This window comes from Thermobia domestica, chromosome 8 (assembly GCF_964235325.1).
Source record: "Thermobia domestica chromosome 8, izTheDome1.hap1.1, whole genome shotgun sequence".
NCBI lineage: Eukaryota > Metazoa > Arthropoda > Insecta > Zygentoma > Lepismatidae > Thermobia > Thermobia domestica.
In genome coordinates this window covers 256,527,363-256,546,862 of record NC_137461.1, presented here as the reverse complement: position 1 = coordinate 256,546,862, position 19,500 = coordinate 256,527,363, and the positions used below count along the sequence as shown (strand labels likewise).

General features: G+C 37.6%; 1 protein-coding gene across 2 annotated transcripts in view; it reads left to right on the top strand.

Annotated features, from left to right (window-relative positions):
• The window catches only part of LOC145693561 (S-formylglutathione hydrolase), a 56,781-nt gene that overhangs the window by 24,213 nt on the left and 13,068 nt on the right, over positions 1 to 19,500 (top strand). For both annotated transcript variants that reach the window (XM_081769652.1, XM_081769651.1), the window contains 3 exons: positions 3,397 to 3,467; positions 10,388 to 10,575; positions 16,978 to 17,167. In XM_081769652.1, coding sequence (XP_081625778.1) covers positions 3,397 to 3,467; positions 10,388 to 10,575; positions 16,978 to 17,167 — 449 coding nt within the window. The remainder of the gene's footprint in view (positions 1 to 3,396; positions 3,468 to 10,387; positions 10,576 to 16,977; positions 17,168 to 19,500) is intronic.

Genomic DNA, 19,500 nt, shown 5'->3' with positions numbered 1-19,500 from the left:
GCAACGCTGTTCCCCACAATAGGCGTGTCGTGCAAGTAACCAATCACACGTCAGGTACTAGCTTTTACCTATTGCTTTCTTCTCACAGCTCAGAACATTGGTAACTATGGATAGACGTACAGCAGTAATTACTTTATGGGAGTTGGAAGGTTATTCTGCAACTGCAGCTAGCAGGCGAGTAGGTGTCCCGGCCTCTACAGGAAGGCAATGAATTCGGAAATATGGTGCTACAGGTCAGACTGGTAATTTACGATCTCCTGGTCGTCCGCATGTGTCAACCAAAGCCCAAGATGCGAGATTAGTAAATGAAGCCCGGTTAGACCCACTAAGGACGTCTAGACAGATAAGGGAAGCTTCTCTCTTTCCTGGTAGTAAGCATACAGCTCTGCGAAGGCTTCGTCATGCTGGGTTACGTGGCCGTGTTGCTGCCGTGAAGGAAAAACTCTCAGACGACCACAAAATTTACCGTCTCGCGTTTGCACAGGCGAATGTGGGTCTCAATTGGGAAAACGTAGTTTTCTCAGATGAATCCATATTCACAACATCAAAGGAGGGACGCCGTTTCGTGTATCGTCCGAGAGGCACCCGATATGACCATGGATATGTGGCTGCTTGCAATCGCAGTGGCCATGTATCTATTTTATGTTGGGGTTGGATTTCCAGTCGCGGAGCAGGACAGCTTCATAGAATTGAAGGACATCTGGACAATGCTCAGTACTTAGACATTATCAGTAATATCAAGGTGCCATCTGTTTCAGCCTGATGGTGTAATTCAGTTCCAGCAATACCAGTCGCCAATACATAATTCCCGTGTGGTTCAGGAATGGTTCGCAGGGCACCCTGAGATTGATTTAATCGACTGGCCGCCTCGTGGAGCAGACCTCAATCTCATGGAAAATATGTGAGCAGAAGTGAAGCGTACTCTAAGGGAAAGTTGGCCTGAGGCAGATCCACCAAGAACTCAGGATGACCTGTGGCATCTTGTTTCCGAAGCATGGCTGGAGGTAGGGGAAGGAGATAGATTTGTCACCCATGTAATAGATTCCATGCCCAGAAGAATGGAGCGTGTAATAAATTCAGAAGGGTCTTGGACACAATATTAATGACCCCGCCTTAACTCCCGAAAACAGCCCTTTTCAGGGCTACCTAAACGCTTCTGAAAATATTTCTAGAAGTAAACCACTCCTTGTATCCGATTTCTGTGCAATCCTACTAACAAAAGAATGATAATTAGCTGTAGGCTTTGAACTCAAGACCTCTTCAGTGGCAAGTCCGTACTCTACCAGTGAGCTAACATGAACACGCAAACCTAACCTGAAGAAATACGACTTTCAATTTCTGGTATTCGATGACAATGATGCTCATATACTTTGCAAATGTTGTATTCAACTTGGGATATTCTGCAACACACACACACACATAAACAAAGCGAAAGAGAGAGAGAGAGAGAGAGAGAGAGAGAGAGAGAGAGATGAATACACAAAAGCATATTCAACGTATTCGAATGAGACTCTAAGTAACGACATTCCGTTCTAAAGAGAATTTGTGTTTCTTCCCGTGACGTTAAGGGGATCGGGAAAAGCTATGTGTCTTGAAGCAGGATACGACTTTGGATACTCTGTTTATACACTTTCTATATCCGTAGGAATATACTGTATTTCACGAATATAAATAACATACTGTAATGAGAATATTGAGAAGTTAAATCTGTATGACAAATAGCTGCAAATAAATACACTACATAACTTATTTATTGCTATTAAACGATTTTCCTAACGTGTATTTAACATTCTCATATATAATAACGACCTACTGTGAAAATTATCTCAGATGTTATATTTTAAACATAATAATTACTATGTTCTGCAATTATTATGTTATATATAAACAACTTATGTATTTTAATATAATTATTTTATATAATTTTTCATGCATTGCGGAAAATATAATTTTAAAAAAGTATTGATCCAGATGGGATTCGAACTCACAACCTTATAATTTGAAATCCAACAGCTTACCAATGAGCTAACACAAGGACTTCTAGAACTAAGCTTCTAGCGATGTATAACGGATCTCAAGATAATTATGACATTCATATCCATGACAAACGCTGTTTCTGTTCTACTTTGACTTTTATTTTAGTACTCAGGCGATAATTATGTTCTATTTCTTAACTTTGAGCATTCTTTTACATATGGAAAGATTCTTTAACGTATTTAAATGCTCCATTACGTATAGAGAGCTAAATGACAAACAAGCATGTGCAAGGTTTCGAAATATTGTATCATTAAGTATTTCAATCAATGTTGCTTTTTTAAACACTTGGTAACAAGTCTTATTATATTTAAAAGAAGAAAAACACATCTGCAAACTTTTTCCCGATTGCAAAGGCTGGCTTGGAGGTTCGAACCTGGCTTACTTTTTCCCGAAGATACCCGAAGCTGGACTTAGAAAATTTTTGCCTCAAAACACCAATAAAGAATGCGCTCAACCTTTTTGAGACAAGGTGTACTACTTTAAAACAGAGATATTGGTCTTTCATGAAACATACATAAAGGCAGGTTGATGTTTTGGTTAAAGGGATTTTGAGGATCTCGAATGCAGCCATCAAAAGTACAGAATTTACCAATTTTGAAACACTGTAAAAACAGAAGTACTTGAAATAATAGGATGGTATTTTCAGCACAAGAACTATGGCTAAAAGGTTACTAAGCTGTGCCCTTGGGTTTAAAATTAAAATCTTACTTTGTTGCCCTAACTCCCAATTGTGTTTTAAGTCATTATCCTTACAATATTTCAGTCCTCTTTGGAAACATCTTCAAGTGCAGACGTGATGCTAGCCGAAAATCTATATGTGCAAACAAACCTGTTGCCTCAGAAGTGGTGAACAGAATTGACAAAAGCGTTCCACAGAATACTTGGTGCCGATTTTTCTATTTACGGGTTTTGAATGATATAATAATGTATTAAAAAAATAGATCACGTCTGCACTTGAAGATGATTCCAGAGAGAGTTGAAATATTGTGAGGATAATGACTTAAACATGGATGAAAGTTTGGGGTACAAGGTGAGATTTTGACTTATAGTTAAGATGATTTTCAGAAACTGTTAAATATGGCTGGAGTTGAAAGTATCTCAATTTTATTTTCGTAATGGAAGTGAACGATTAGTGGAATTAAAGTGTAGTAGTACACAGGAGAACTCAGGGACAGTGTGTTGTCCATCATGAATTCTCAAGACCAAGGATCAAACCAGGGACCTCTTGCACCAGGTGAGCGCTCTGTCAGTGAACCACCATGCTGCCGTGCTGAGTACATATGTAGATTGTTGTTTGTACTGTAAATATTTGCTTCATGTAACTAATATTCGTAATCAATGTGTGTTTTCTACTTTCAGATGCCGGAGATAACAGAGGTATCAAGTAACAGATGTTTTGGAGGCTACCAAAAAGTGTTCTCACATGAGAGGTACTCATTATACGTTATTTTAAGATTTCACGACGCAAATTCAACATTTCTGTCTATAGTTTTGAAGTAGTATGTCGTGTATTTTTAATTCTAAACCGACAATCGCGTAAATGGTCTTATTGCTAGCCTCCTCAGCGTTCCTTCCCGCCAAGTGAACTTTGTGGTGGACAAACACCGTGTGCGAGGGTTTTCTCGGGGTTCTCCCGTTTCCTACCACTTTCTTCATTCCACCATTTCATTCATCCCTCGTCATCACCGTCTCCTTTAGCCTAACCGCCATAACCGTGGGACGTAAAACTTCAAGATTTCATTTTTCCTCAGCGTTCCTGAAATACCGAAATTCAGTACGTGAAAACATCCAATTTACCATAAAAGCAGAAAAAGGTCAGCGTTTCCGTTCGTGAACGTTTTAGTTTACAAGTCAGAAGGTGACAAATTTGAACATAGGTTTACAGGAAACCAATGCACAGAGATTTATATGTCAACCCCAGTTCACATCATCATCCGGGTCATGAATAAGCCGTTCTTTGAACATTTATCCATAGACCACTTCGGATCTGTGATGAAAGGCACATCAATACTGAAGTTTGCCTCATCAAACAAACGCTGTAAAACAATGTTATAGTGCAACACAAGTCAATAGAACAAATCAACATCATCATCAACAAATATAGTCAAAAATCAGCACAGGATAAGAACAGCAGCCTGGGACTAGAAAAAGATTAAGTAAATTCCAAAATAGCGATCTTACTATATGTTCAAGGGACGAGTAACAGAATTGTAAAAGTACTGAAGAAATACAACATAAAACCAGCAGCAAAATACAGAACAAACTGCGAACAGCAAAAGATCGAACAATTCACAGGTTGCCCGGAGTTAACAAAATCGGTTGTGTATTGGTTAAACAGGTAGAATCTCACAAACCAGGATAAATTAACACATTTCAGATTTAAAGAAGCGTGAAATTGAAAGATTCAGTGTGGTCGAACAGTCCATCCAACAGTGTTGTTATTATTATTATTATTATTATTATTATTATTATTATTCCTTTTGGCAGGTCCTGGGACTAATGAGAGGGTTTTTTTTCTTTCAATTTCAGATTTGGGCCTGGAAATGTTTCTTCCACGTTTTTCGATCTTTAGCTTCCTCTTTTAACTCCCAATATTCCATTTTTCAAATCAAGAGTTGTGTTCTTCCTACTCTTCGCTTTCCTTCCATCTTTCCTTCTATGGTGGTATGAAGAAGACAATTTCTTCGCAAGATGTGTTTAATCCAGTTGGCCTTCCTACGACGGATGCTGACTTGAAATGTCCTCTTCTCTACTATCCGTTTTTAAACATCTTCATTTGTTCCTCACCACATTTCGAAGCTACCAAATACAATTTGACAATACGGAAGTACTCTATAAGTGCAGTGATTACCCTTAAAGGATAATTAATGAAGCTATTAAAAACATCCCAACAACTTCAATAGCGAATCGAGATATCAGCTGAACTCTATCTAGAACACTCTTTTCAGAGGCATCCCGGAAGCCAATCAGATGACGCATCAAATACCAGTCTGTAAAATTTGCCTACAGGTCCAATCAATCAAAGGGCACCAAACGGTAGTGACCACATACATATACCAGTCCCAGTTTTCCACCTTTATACTGATCCTGAGGAGGGTAACAATAAGAACAGCGAAACGATCGTCAAAATGTTTAAAGAACAGCAAAAAAATGATGATGCATTTCCTGAAAACTATACCAAAGAGAAAAGATGTACTTATTGTTTAGTTTGAATTTCTATTGCAAGCAAGTTTCTCGTCTAAGTAACTGAGTTAGATGCGTATTCTTTAAGATTGGAAAGAGATCGCTAATACACCAAATATTTCACCAAGTAATTAGCCAGAGACATTTTAGTATTGCTCAGGGAGATATACCAGAATTGTTAGCCGTAACGAAACAACAGGTAGTCGACTGGTGCCAAATTATATGTCGAAGTTAATAGAGAGATTAGTGTTTCTTTATGGTTATTTTTAGTGTGATTTACTTTTTACCTAACTATACAAGCGAAGGAAACAGTGAATTAATTTTTAACATTTGTTGCAAGAGATCGTATGCTATATGATGGAGTTAATGCAGATATGACCAAAATATTTCACTTTCCAAATACCATTGCATCATTTTGTACAGTGGTTATTTATATATGAAGGAATTGAAAACCTCCAGGAGACATTTAGAGGTTATGAACCCCGTGGTGACGTCATCAAAATGGTTGCCATGTTGAGAGACATAGATCCACTTAAATGATCATATCTCCATGAAATTTTGACGTTTCATTACACCATTTCTAAGATCTTGAACTAGGCTACAAAAAAAAATTCAGTATTTTTTTTAAACATAAGCGATTGAGAAGTTATTCAGGCGAAAATTTGGAAGTAGGTAGTGTATTTGTGAGCATTTCAGAAAAACGCTCTCTAAAACGATTTTAACGACAGTTTTTGCAACATTTGCGCAACGTGTATTTTTAGAGAGTAGACCCTGCTGAACATGAATTGGAATGTTTCCAAATATAATTTGGCTCTCGTCTGATTGAAATCCAATCTAGCGGCCAAAGTGGATGCTGCATAAATTTGGTTGTGAAAATAGGTACAAATATTTTCTTTTGATATATCATTTCCTATATTTTCGGGGTCAATAAATCCATCTGTGACCTCCGAATTACAATCCGACCACTAGAAGTGGCTCGAACTACCATGAAAGCCAAGATGGTGGCCCAATTCAATGAGAAGTAAAAGTGCTGTATATTAGAGTGTAAGGTAGCGTTTTCTTGTTTTCGGATAAGTATAGTACGTCCGCTATCCTGGTATACAGTTGCTGTCCGATGCCGACACCCCGCGGGTGGTGTAGGATGTCACCAAACTCAGTATGGGGGCTTATTTATGGTTGGTCGAAGGTAAGTCAGTGAGGATGACAGATCTGTTGTTGCCACATTTTCCCTTTTGTATTATTTCTAGAGGTCTTTTTCTTAAAATAAATAAAAAAAAAAACATTAAAACATAATACCTAAGAGTTTTTATACGAGGAAACGGTTGCAAAACTGCTAATATATAGAGAAGTGATTAGCGATTGATAATAATAATTATTATCCATATTTAAGTATTACGTTTGTCCTACAGATTCCCTAAGTAGGTTTTAAATGAGCACATATGATTCTTTTATTAACTAGTGAAACCGTAATGACTTTAAGGAACAAGCAATTGGAATTGTGCAAAACCAGGAAATTAACCTTCATAATTATAACAAAAGCACAATAACATGAATTCACGCAGATGTTCATTTCTAATTTATATTTCAGCCAAATGCTACTGCAATTTTTTTATTTTATATTTTTTCATTAGTTCCTAGAGTTTTTCCTAGTGTTGCTTTAATTCTACGTCTTTCCTACACGGCTAATTAAGCGTAATTTATTGTTAGGATATATAGTATTAGACTAGTGTTGCTCCCGAGATGAGAAATATCTTATAAATTCGAGACGAGATTAGAAATATGACCTTTCTCGTCTCATATTCGAGACTAGAATCGAGACGAGACGATAAATTTCACGAGTCTGGCTGGCACCTCTAGTTTATCCCAGTCTTAGTTCTCAAATTTTGTTTTATTGATACATGAATCATAACATAAAATCATAAGTTGATAGAATGATTGTACGAACACAGTATAGAACATTTATCATTTTTATAAAGAGACGCAAGTCTTACGCCATATACTCCAATGATAAATATGGTTTGAGTGTTACTCTACTGGATGTAATAGAGGAATAATATCAAAGAAAGAACCTGTTCCTGAGTCCATATATATAAAACATTTCTCGCTATTCCTTACTGTTTTTGTTCAGTGGCGAAATGTTGAAACCAAAAATCGTTAATTTGGATCATTTCCAGTTTGAATACAGGATTAAGGAAGGGTATAGAATCTATTCTTGGGACGCTGAATAGATTGCAAAAGAAGTGCTTCTCAATATCTTTTCCAGTTCTTGCTCTATGAAAATTATTATTGAAACCTGAAATACTATAGATTGAACTACTTCAGATTTCGATAGACTGTTGCAGGTTGCGATTATATATATATACTCCTGAGATCATGAATCGATTGCAGAAGAATGTTCCTCGCTGTCTTTTACTATTTTTGTTCTATGGCGATAAATATTGAAACCCGAAATGATTATTTTTAATTACTTCTGCTTTGAATAGAGGGTTAATGGAGAAGCAAGGACCTACTTCTGCGGTGCTGAATCGATTGCAAAATCCGCATCTCGATATCTCCTATTGTTTTGACTGTGACAACTGACGACAGACGAATGGACGGACAAACCCGTTCTGTAAGACTTCCGACACTTATGTATAGCATAGTTTGAAAATCTAAAAAATCAGGTCATAAATTTTGTATGTGAATTTACAAAATGAAACGAGACGAGGACATCTTTTTCGAAACTAGAGGAAAAAAATTCTTCGAGAAGAGACGAGATGTGACTTACATAATTGAGATAAGGAAACCCTATTTCTCGTGTCGACTCGTGAACGCCACTATATCAGACGTATTTCTTATTATATTGGTAATAGTATTCGAACTGTGTTACACAATAGGCTTCAGTGTTTATCAAGATTGGAGAGTGCGTCTATTACAGTACGTTCATTAGGTTTTCCTACAGTCAATAGTTGCTGTTTATATAACGCTTATATTCTATTGATATAGTATATAATCAGTGTTCAAGGGAGACATTTATGCTTATTGTGTTACATTGCTCTAGTTTCCAGGAAATTGTTTACTTTATCTGAGTTACGGGGAAGTAAAAGAAAAGTGTGTTGTGATTTGTATTTTAATAAATGACCAAAAAAAAAAAAAGGAAGAAGGAAAAATAGTCACTGACCATCCCTTTCTTGACAATTTGAAAAGACATAAGGCAACGTCATAGAAGCATTGATGGACCGGTTTTACCAGCGGGAGAGTTGTCCGCTGACGTTATTTGAGTGCTGTTTTGCGGTTTTTGGGTAAAAGGGACCATGCCTTTGAGTTTCTCAAACTGTATAAGAGGATAGTGAACAGAGTATACCTCCGAAGAATTTCAGATAAATGCTTACCCAGATAAGTAGGGAGGAAAGGAAAATGGTGCTTGACACCTACTACTTTGACCTATTACTATAATCTCTCTTTTAATTCCTCGCCTCTCTCAGTTGAAGCGTTCCCTCCTTTTTTTAAGTGTCTGAGACTGTTTTCACAGTTTTCTAGTAATTTTATTTATGAAAGAACAAGAGAGAGAGATTATTTTCAACGAAATTAACATTATTGTTCATCTTGAGAGTGGGTGAAAAATAACTAGATATTAAAAAACTTATAAATTCTGTAATATTGATTGCTATTGATTGGAAAAAACATGTGTATATCCTTCGTTAATAAGAAAACAAAAGAATACGTTTATCTCAGCACCTGTGTTGTTAACCAGCTTCCTCAGAAGGCCAGGAATACAATTGATACTTTTCTGAAGGAAGTGAATTTGGAATGTTTGTAATAACTTCTTGAATTCCTCCACTGAGCAAGGTTTGGATTTGTACACCTCTTCCTTAGTGCAGCCTTGCCTTACCTCCTTCACCTCCAAAAATGTGAGATCTGATCTTCTTGCAGGCCAGTAGCGATCTGAGCTCGCTTAGAAACAGATAAGCCGTCCACAATGTTTGTTTACATTCCGCATGCTGTTTCCAGCGATCAACGGTTGAATTAAGTAAAGCAGGCAGTGTGAAATCTTAATGTAATACTTTATATTATGTCACTGTTTCCAACTGAAATCAATAATATAATTTTTATAGAGTATTTATAGAGACGGTTCATATTTTTCAACCACCGGTATTTTGTTGCTTATGTTATCGCATACAAAGATCTGATTTTAAAGATTCTTATTATGAAACTCAAATATGAACCGTCTTAGATTAAGTACTGACCTTGCATCCAAAATATTATTTCTTCTTATTATATAATTTCGAAGTAACTTCTCTCTTGCTTTTACTACATTTCTTAATTATTCATGCATATGTGGGACATTCTTGAAATATCAGAACACAGAATCTGCCAGAAAATCATTATCATTTAGCTTGTAGATGTTTACTTATGGACTTATGTTCTTGAAAACTGAGGTTTAAACTACTTAAGTGGTGTAGAAACAACTAGTTATAGAAAGAGCTATGTTCTTTTAACATAACGTGGCATAATGAGTGTTACTTACATAAAAACATTTTCCCCTATCCACACTTAGCATGCTGAAAAACATAACAAAATTTCATATTATTATCCTGTTAATTTTCGGAATTAAAATTTAAAAAAGAAAAGAAAATCTATGTTCAAATATCAGTATCCTATAACGTCCATTAGCAAGTGTGAACCATCTTACCTTATATTACGAAGTAGTTGAACTTCAATCACACAGTTTCAGTGTGCACAGACACCTTTGTCATTGACTTCTAAATGTGCTAAAGAGAAGACTTATATGAAAGTTTCTGCTTTCGTTTGGAATCTTCATATATGTCTTCAATTTATCAGTTATCGATAACGGTGCCAGTGCACACCGAAACTGTGATTGAAGTTTAACAGCTTCGTAATATAAGGTAAGACGGTTCATATTTGAGTTTCCCAGTAACTTAGTTTATTTTTCGTGTATTGTAAGTTTAGTTGTCTGTTTTTGACCGAAGTTGTAATCATAGAATAGCAGACAACAGTAAAATTTATCATTGTCCATTAGGTCCTGTGGGGGAGGGGTATTTCTTTCCTTTCGTCTTACGTTGGAAGGAAAATCCCGTCCACTACTGCCAATACTTGATTGATAGATGTTTATTTGTATTTTTTAAATTTTATTTATTTTATTTTATTTTTTAACTTTATTTTTCAGCAAAGAACTAAAATGTAAAATGAACTTCGCAGTTTATCTGCCACCACAGGCAGAGGATCAAAAAGTTCCTGTCATCTACTGGTTGTCTGGTCTTACATGTACGGAACAAAACTTTATTCAGAAAGCTGGAGCGCAACGCTATGCTGCAGAGAATGGCGTAATGATCGTTGGCCCAGATACAAGTCCACGTAAGTTTTCTGTTTAGTGGATTTTTGTTTCACACAGTAAGGGAGTGATGATTGGGTGGAATGCTGTTTTTTTACTATTTGTGAAGGTCTTATATAAAAGATTTCATATCGATCTACTAATTAGTATATTATATGGAATAAAGCGGTATTCAAGATTTTTTTTTTTTTTCACGTTGTAATTTGACCAGGCAGTAAGCATACACTTATATACTTGAACGGAGAAATCAGACAACTATTTTAAATACACAGGTCTTTGTGTTTTGTAGTACATTTTTAAATACTAGACTGCTTTCAAGTCCAAATTTTGATATGTTCTGTTTTTTCGTTATAAAAAAGTGGTGAAGAAATTTACGTTCTATGGATTACCTTTTAATACAGCAACATCATGTGACCTATTAATGATATATATATATATATATATATATATATATATATATATATATATATATATATATAGATAGATAGATAGATAGATAGATAGATAGATAGATAGATAGGGTGTCTCATAAGTCCGCTTTACATAGGCCATCTCGGTAATTATTGAAGATACAAAAAAAAATTATAAGAGCAGTGTTATTGGAAAGTATATGTTTTCAATCTAAAATGTTGGAATTTTCGGAATTAGACAAACCGTTTGGGATCTACACTGGTATAGCGCCCAATGGTAAAGAAAAATGCTACGTTGCCATGTTTTTGTTGGACAACAATGAAAAAAAGGCTGTGTGGTTTGAAGTATCCTGGATCAAGGAAAATAGAAGGGATGGCCACAATGAAGGATATGAAGAAGGATCACACGCAACGTCTACCCAAGGCAGTGGCGTGATAATCAGAACGGGAGGGACAGGTACCAAAAAGAAATTGAATTGAATTTATTCACGGCAAACTGGTATTAATTGCTTAGAAATGTCAACGAGATGAGATAAGAGGACAATTGAATAAAATTAGAAAGGGCCTAAGTGCCAAAACTCAAAAACCAGAGAAAAGTCGATAAACATGAGTTATCGTCATACAAGTTAAACGGGAACTGAGACCATGTGGGTACTTTCAAACAGAAGCAGCAACTTTTAAGCTATAAACTCTTTACAAACTTATTCTGCTTGGTACTAAGACAACTTTGAACGATACAGTTCAATTATACTTATTGCGACACTTAGATCCTGTCTCATTTTTCAATTGTCTCGTCCAGAAACAGATGCGCCAGTTTCATAACGAGTTGAAACAAGACAGACAAGTTTCTCGTACCCAGCCGCTGGTGTAGGGATAGCGTGCCTGCCTGCCACACTGCATTTGGGTCGGTCCAACTTGGCACGAAACCTGCTCTGACAGGCTATACTGACTAAGGTTTCTCCTGATTCTTGTTCTTCTGGGTGCATGCCGGGATCGTCCTTCTTTCACGCCAGGCCACTTCCTTTTCCAGTTCTAGACTCACCTAAAGGGTTGATGTGACCTTGGAGTAGAGGCCTGATCTCTCCTTGTGTTATTTCCTTAAACAAACAAGTTTCTCGGCTAGTGAGTATCATTATTTATTTGCAGGTCTCGGCTCGGCTCGTAAACTTGTTGTTGCGTCATCTCATTTCGTTGAACGATTGTCTTGTGTCGTATAAGAATTTTCGAAACGAGAAGAGACACGAGAATGTTCTGGTCTCGTGAGCAATACTACTTACGGTATGTTATTGGAAAGGGATTAAAAATGTAGAAGCCATAGCTATTTGAGATGTACCACCCCAGCATTTGTCTGACGGGTGACACTGGCACACTATCCTTCTTCCTTTGGCAAGTGAATGACATCAAGAGAATGCAAGTCATGCAAGGGGTACCAGTGCTCGTCATCTACTTGTTAAATAAATGAAGGAACATAAAAAGGGCACTGATTCAAAAAAACACTGTTACGTAATTTTAAAGGAGACTGAATTCACCTCAGCGTCTACGGACACGAGAGCGCTTAAAAGTGAACCAATGTCCTGACCGAGGTTTGAACCATTACCGCATGAATAGCCTTTATCATAATCGGACGCCTTATCGACTGAGCTACAGCGAACTGTATAGGAGCTGAGAAATAGTCGAAATGAAATAAATTAAGAAAGGAAAAGGAAATGCCTGAATTGGGACACAGTAAATATTCGAATGTCCGCTATTTCATGGGAAATTCCGTTGAAGGTAGACATAGGTAGGAGGGGAGGAATCAGTCAAATATTGCAGAAAGCGCCGCTGAGTGATTTTCGTAAATGAGCATAGTACCATGATACGCCTATCTTGCCTGAGTGACAGTGTCTCACGTAATCAAGCACGAGCAACACGCCCCTCATCTTTCACTTCCCGTTTAGTTCTGTTTGTGCCGTTGGGTTTTGTTTGTTGCATTCAAGTGGAGTGTTTAATTTGGGGTCCGTACGTCTCCGTGTGTATGAAGAATAGTGACTTTGTATTCACCTGCAAATAAAGTGGAAATGGTCCATCACGTATAAGGCTTGAGTATACATGAGGCTGCGGAACAGTTTCATTACCACCATCCACTCTCCCATTGTCATCACATACTATGATTGACAAGTTATTGACACGCTTCTAGGATACTGGCAGTGTCTTGGGCCGACCTCTCTCTGGCAGACCGCAATTCGCAAGCGACGATGGCAAATTATGTGATGTTCTAGCTAAAGTTACGTGCAGTCCAACGCGATCGATACAAAAGGTGGCTTAAGAAAGAAATACTAGCAGAGTGTATGTCCAAAGAATTCTGCTCAAGCATAATTTTCATCCCTTCAAGGTGCATGAGTTGTATGGAGATGATGCAGACCGACGACATAAATTCTGTGAATAGTTTACACGCACACAACATAAACAACCGGCTAACATCATGATTTCCGACGAGGTCACATTTCATCTTAATGGAACTGTTAACAAACATAACTACTTATATTGGGCAAACAGCAGCTCTCATGTTGCCGAAGTTTCCCATAATCAAGTTGACTCTCGTACAAATGCATTACTTACCATGTGCAATTCACGGTAATGTTCTGGTGGGTTCTGTGTTCCTAGAGGTGAGATAACAGGTGAAACCTATCAAAACCTGCTACAAGCAATACGTAGTGGAACCTTATTTGGACAACTTGCCTCTCGCAAACCACCAGCTCATTTACTGCCAACACGAAGCACGGTGCATCACCTCACTTCAGTGTCAATATTCGACAATGGATGGATGCAGCAGTTCGTGGACATCGGATCGGGCATCGACGTCTTATGGAATGGCCACAAAGGTCGCCTGATTTAACACTTTTTTGTGGGGCCACTTAAAATCCATTGTTTACAGGGATCGCCCGCGTACAATTGCTGCTCTACAACAAAATATTCGCTAGGCGTGCGCTGCTATTACCACTGAGACTGCAACGGGTTAGGGCCAGTTTGCGACATTGTATGACAATTTGAGAAATGAAAAAATGAAATCTTTGAGTTTTACGTCCCACGGTTATGCCGGTTAGACTAAAGGAGACGGTGATAATGAGATATGAGTGAAATGGTGGAATGAAGAAAGTGGGAGGAAACGGGAGAACCCCGAGAAAACCCACGAGCACGGTGTTTGTCCACCACAAAGTTCACTTGGCAGGGGCTGGGATCGAACCCGGGACCCCAAGCACCAGAGGTGAACGCTCTACCACAGCCACCGCGCCCCCCTGTATGACAATTTGTGAACAACAAGATGGACATTACTTCGAACATCTACACTGAGCACAGTTGCAGCATTGTTTTATCTGTTTCAGGACCTTCTAACAGGTAGATGAGTAGAAGTGAATAGGTGCGGTATCCCTTGTGTGAGAGTCGCAGTCCTTTCTCCTCATATAATTCGTTTGTCAAAGGAACAAGATTGGTATGTCATTGTTGTCCATCAGACGAATGTTGGGATGCCGATAAACTTTATGTATTTATTTTATTTAATTGTTCAAGGGAATGACACAAGAAGAGATTGGGCCTCCACTCCGAGATTACATCGCCCCTTTAGGTGAGTCTAGGACTGGAGAAGGAAGCAGCTCTGTCCTGAGACAAGGGACCATCCTCGCATGCACCCGGGGAACTGAGGAAAATCAGGAAAAACCTTAGTCAGGATCTCCCGTCGAAGCAGGGTTCGTGCTTACGGTTTGGCCTACCCAAATGCCGTGTGGCAGATAAGCACTCTACCCCTACACCAGCGGCTGAGTACGAGATAATTAATCTGTCTCGTTTGAACTCGTGTGGAAACGTGGCGATACTGGCGCTTCTGTTTCAAGACAAGACAACAATTGAATAATGAGACAGGATCTAAGTGCCGCAACAAATAGAATTGAATTGTATCATTCAAAGTTGTCTTATTACCGAGCAGAATACATTTGTAAAGAGTTCATAGCATAAAAGTTGCTGTTTCTGTTTTAAAGCACTCACATGGTCTCAGTACGCATTTAACTTGTATTGCTGTAAGTCACGTTTATCGACTTTTCTCTGGTTTTTGACTTTCGGAAAATAGGACCGTTCTAATTTTATTCAATTGTCCTCTTATCTCATCTCGTTGACATTTCTAAGCAATTAATACCAGTTTGCCGTGAATAAATTCAATACAATTTCTTTCTGGTACCTGCCCCCTTTCCCGTTCTGTTTGTCACGGCACTGCCTTGGATAGACGTTGCATGTGATCCTTCTTCATATCCTTCTTGTGGCCGTCCCTTCATTCTCCTTGATCCAGGATACTTCAAACCACACACACTTTTCTCCATTGTTGTCCAACAAAGACGGCAACGTTGTATTTTTCTTTACTATTGGGCGCCATACCAGTGTAGAGCTCAAACGGTTGGTCCTATTCCGAAAATTCCAACATTTTAGATTGAAAACATATACTTTCCAATAACATTGCTCTCTTATCATTTTTTCATATCTTCAATACTTACCGAACTGGCCTGTGTGTATATATATAATCACAGGCAGTGGCATATTTAGGGAGGACTATCGGCAAGCTCTCCTCCCGTCGAAAATAAATTCGTTAGTTTTTCGCATTTCACGTAGAACCATAATCGTTCTTAATCTTTTCTAAGAATTTCATTGACTTTCCATTTTCTTAGACTCTTTGTTCGGAAATAATACTCTATTTATCAGATTTCATTTCATGAAAGAACTGTTTTTTTTTCTTTCTTTCTTTCTTTCGTCCATTCTATTCTTCTGTTTCTTAGTTGTTATTTTCTTTCGTCTCTTCTACAGGGTGTCTATCGGTCACGAATGTCACGAAAAAGTCACGAAATCAGAAAACGGTCATGAAAGTCACGAAAAAGTCACGAAATTTAGCTTTTGGGTCACGATTTTTTTAACTACAAATGTAAGTAGATTTGAAAATTTCGTTCTATAAAACGTGAAAATTTACCACCAAAATGTCTATGGTCGGCTTTAGACGCTACCAAATCGCAAGCAAAGTACGTTTCTATCGCATGGATGAAAATTCGGCCTAATTCGCACCCAAATTTGCTCTTGAAAATGTTAGGAAATTCTATGATTTGGTGAAGAAAAGGTCACGAAATTTCATTTTGGAATTTTAGTAGACACCCTGTTCTATCATACTTTCGACGATTTTCTTTTACTTTCTTCTTTTTTAGTTTAACGTCTCACGATTATGCCCTTTAGGCTAAAGAAAACAGATTATTGCTTGAATGTATCTTTGATTTTAAATTAGGGGGCACGGTAACTAAGTGGTAGAGCGCTTACCTTTGATGCATGGTGTCCATCATTCGATTCCCGGGCAAGTAAGTTTGTGGTGGATAACATCGTGTCCGTGGGTTTTACGGGGGTACTCCCGTTTCCTCCCACATTCCCGTTCCAACAATTATTCCATCATCATTTACTTGCCTTAATTATAGTATTCCTTAGCTTAGAGGGTATAATCGTGCGTCGTTGAACTGAACTATTTTCATTTTTTCAATGTTCAAGAAAAATCGAAACACCCGCCCGCCATATATAAAATGTACAATATCATAGAATTTTGAATGCACAGAATAGGTCAGCAGCTGAAATTCGCCGTCGAATTATACAGATCATGAGAGCCTCAATGGTACAGAGATGAATGCGATTGTTTAACGAAGCATGAACCATGTAGTAGGACATCGTCACAGGCGGCATCATTCTTCGATATAAGGATACAAAATATAGTCCCTCGTTGTGTTAAACATCTTAACAGGGATCGCAAATGTGTTGAAACTTAGTCGAAGGACTATACTTCAATGAACTTTTGTGTGTTCTGTCCCATTACATTTTTGTTTTAATTGGCCAATGAAACTTGCTTTCTGGATGACCCCTGACTTCTTCTTCTTCTTCTTCTTCTTCTTATTATTATTATTATTATTATTATTATTATTATTATTATTATTATTATTATTATTATTATTATTTTGGTTGTTAAAGGTGGCTGCAATATAGAAGGTGAAGAGGACAGTTGGGATTTTGGAACGGGAGCTGGATTCTATGTAGATGCAACGCAAGAGAAATGGAAGCAAAATTACCGAATGTATTCGTACGTTACGAAGGAGCTTCCAACTGTTATTAATTCAAATTTTCCAGCGCTACCAGATAGACAGTCCATTATGGGACATAGGTAAGTTGATGTTTCCGTAAACGCAATACCCAGTCAGTGTTTAAAAAAAAAAAAAATCAATGTTTATCTTAACACAAACGATTTCAAGGCGAAGCTTCTCCTTCTTCAGTTTGTAGTATTTCACTAAGCTCCCAGACTTACATGTATTTTCCACTCTGTAAAAAAACATAGCTTGAATAAAAATAACCATATAACATTTTATTCCATACTTTCAAGTAATGTAGGACGAAAAAGTTCAAATTGTACATCTTGAAGAGCCGGTACCAGGTAGAACAGTGTTTAATTACTGTTTTATTACTGGAAGGTACGAAGACAAGGACTATTATTATTATTATTATTATTATTATTATTATTATTATTATTATTATTATTATTATTATTATTATTATTATTATTATTATTATTATTATTATTATTGAAATACATACTTAGTATTCATCTAATCGTGCGAACCTAACCGAAGCCTGAAGAAAATGTATGAATGGTTGTTTGAAGCACCGGGCCATAATTGCATTACTTAGAAGGAAGACTCTGTGAGATTCCAATTGTAATACTGTGAATATACCCTGTTGCTCCGTAGTCTGTCGTATTCTGGAAACTTAAATTTTAAATTGGAATGAAAGATTTATTGATTTAATTCAATTTTAAATACCAAACTTTCAGTTGTTGTTGTATCAAGACAGTGAAGAATTTATAAAATCTGTTAATTCATTCAACAACTGTTGTAAACTTAAGAAATAAAACAACAAATGAAGTCCTTTCTTTGCTGCTGCACTCCACAAGATACGAGCACGCAGTCCTCTTAAGTTATTGTACAATCCGCGGCAAAAAACCTGCAACATGAGCATATAAGTTTATTGTGAAATGACGAGGTCTTTTGCTCCAAAATAAGTGTGTACGGGAGGAGGCCGAGGTTTATACTGGCGTGATTCGTTCCATTTAGTCGTTATGCTCATTCCCTGTGCTGTTAGGCGTAGTTTCACAATAAACTTACAACCTCATGTTGCAGGTTTTTTGCCGCGAATTGTACATTATGACGTCACTTCCTTCACTCAAACATAACGAGCTGTTTCAAAGAATCGGAAGGATTATGTGACCTGTCGACGGACACCTTATTTTTGGGTTGTGTTCGGGAGAAAGTGGCAATCTCCGGGTTGAAGTGCAAAAGAAGGACTACATCGAAGTTCACCGTGGCTAAAACGAACCTAATGCAATGTGTGCGTAAAGAACGAAGTTTACCCACGCCATCCTACCAACCATAGCACCTTGCCGATGACTCTAGCAGTTGCTAGTTTGAATTACATTGTGATGAATCCATGCAACTAGATAAGCTACCAATTTTGTAAGCCATTCGTCCAGCCGAAACTCGGGACATCTCCGACTAATGTCAACAAGGAACCTCAAGGAGGGACTAGGAGTTAGCTCATTTCGAAGAGGTACTTTGCCTCGAAAACCTGTCCTTAAGCGAATTCCTTCTTTCTCATCCTTTCTTATCCTTTCACCATTCTAATTTGTTTTTATATATTTTCTAAGACTAATGTTTTGTTTAAACATATTTCCCAGTACCAGCTAGAAGTCTTAGGCAAGAGTTCATCAGTTCAGTTACTGCCTCCAAACATCCCCTTGCATTAAGTATAATTGAGTCTTGAAGGCTAACAACCCCAGACATGCGCAATACATTTCCAGGGTATGGCTTTGGGTGGTATTGTGTCGCACACCGTGCCACATCTTTCAAGTGTACGAGGGGATTAAAAATCCGAAAATTGTATTATTTTTATGTAAGCAAGGAAAACTACAGTGGAAGTGACGCATTGCAATGAAATGGTCAAATAATGGGGAGATGGAATACCGGGATCCTGAATTTGGAATCTGAACATGAAGGAGCCGAGAATGCAGTGCCAGAAAGGGAAGTGATTATGTATTTTAGGAATCACAATAGTGAGGTTATTATAATTATTAGACTTGTAGCATACCATCATCGAATACTTCTGGCTACACTTGTGTCTGCGTGATAGATTCTTTTTTAATTTTAATAATATACAGGGTTTTTACAAATGATTCATCGGGTATTGTTTGAATGTATTTCACAAAGTATTACATACAAAATAGTGATTGATACATCATTTGAAAAAGCACATTTTTAAGTTTCTTACACATCATTACAAATGTTCTGTGCGCGCTCCTCGTGTTATGCGGTAGTCAAGCTCAGCTCATACACGTTCGAGCATGTCCCTGTCAATGTTTGCTAGCGCAGCAGTGATGCGATCCTTGAGTTCAGCCAATGTTGTCGGCAAAGGTGGTACGTACACATTGTCTTTCACATATCCCCACAG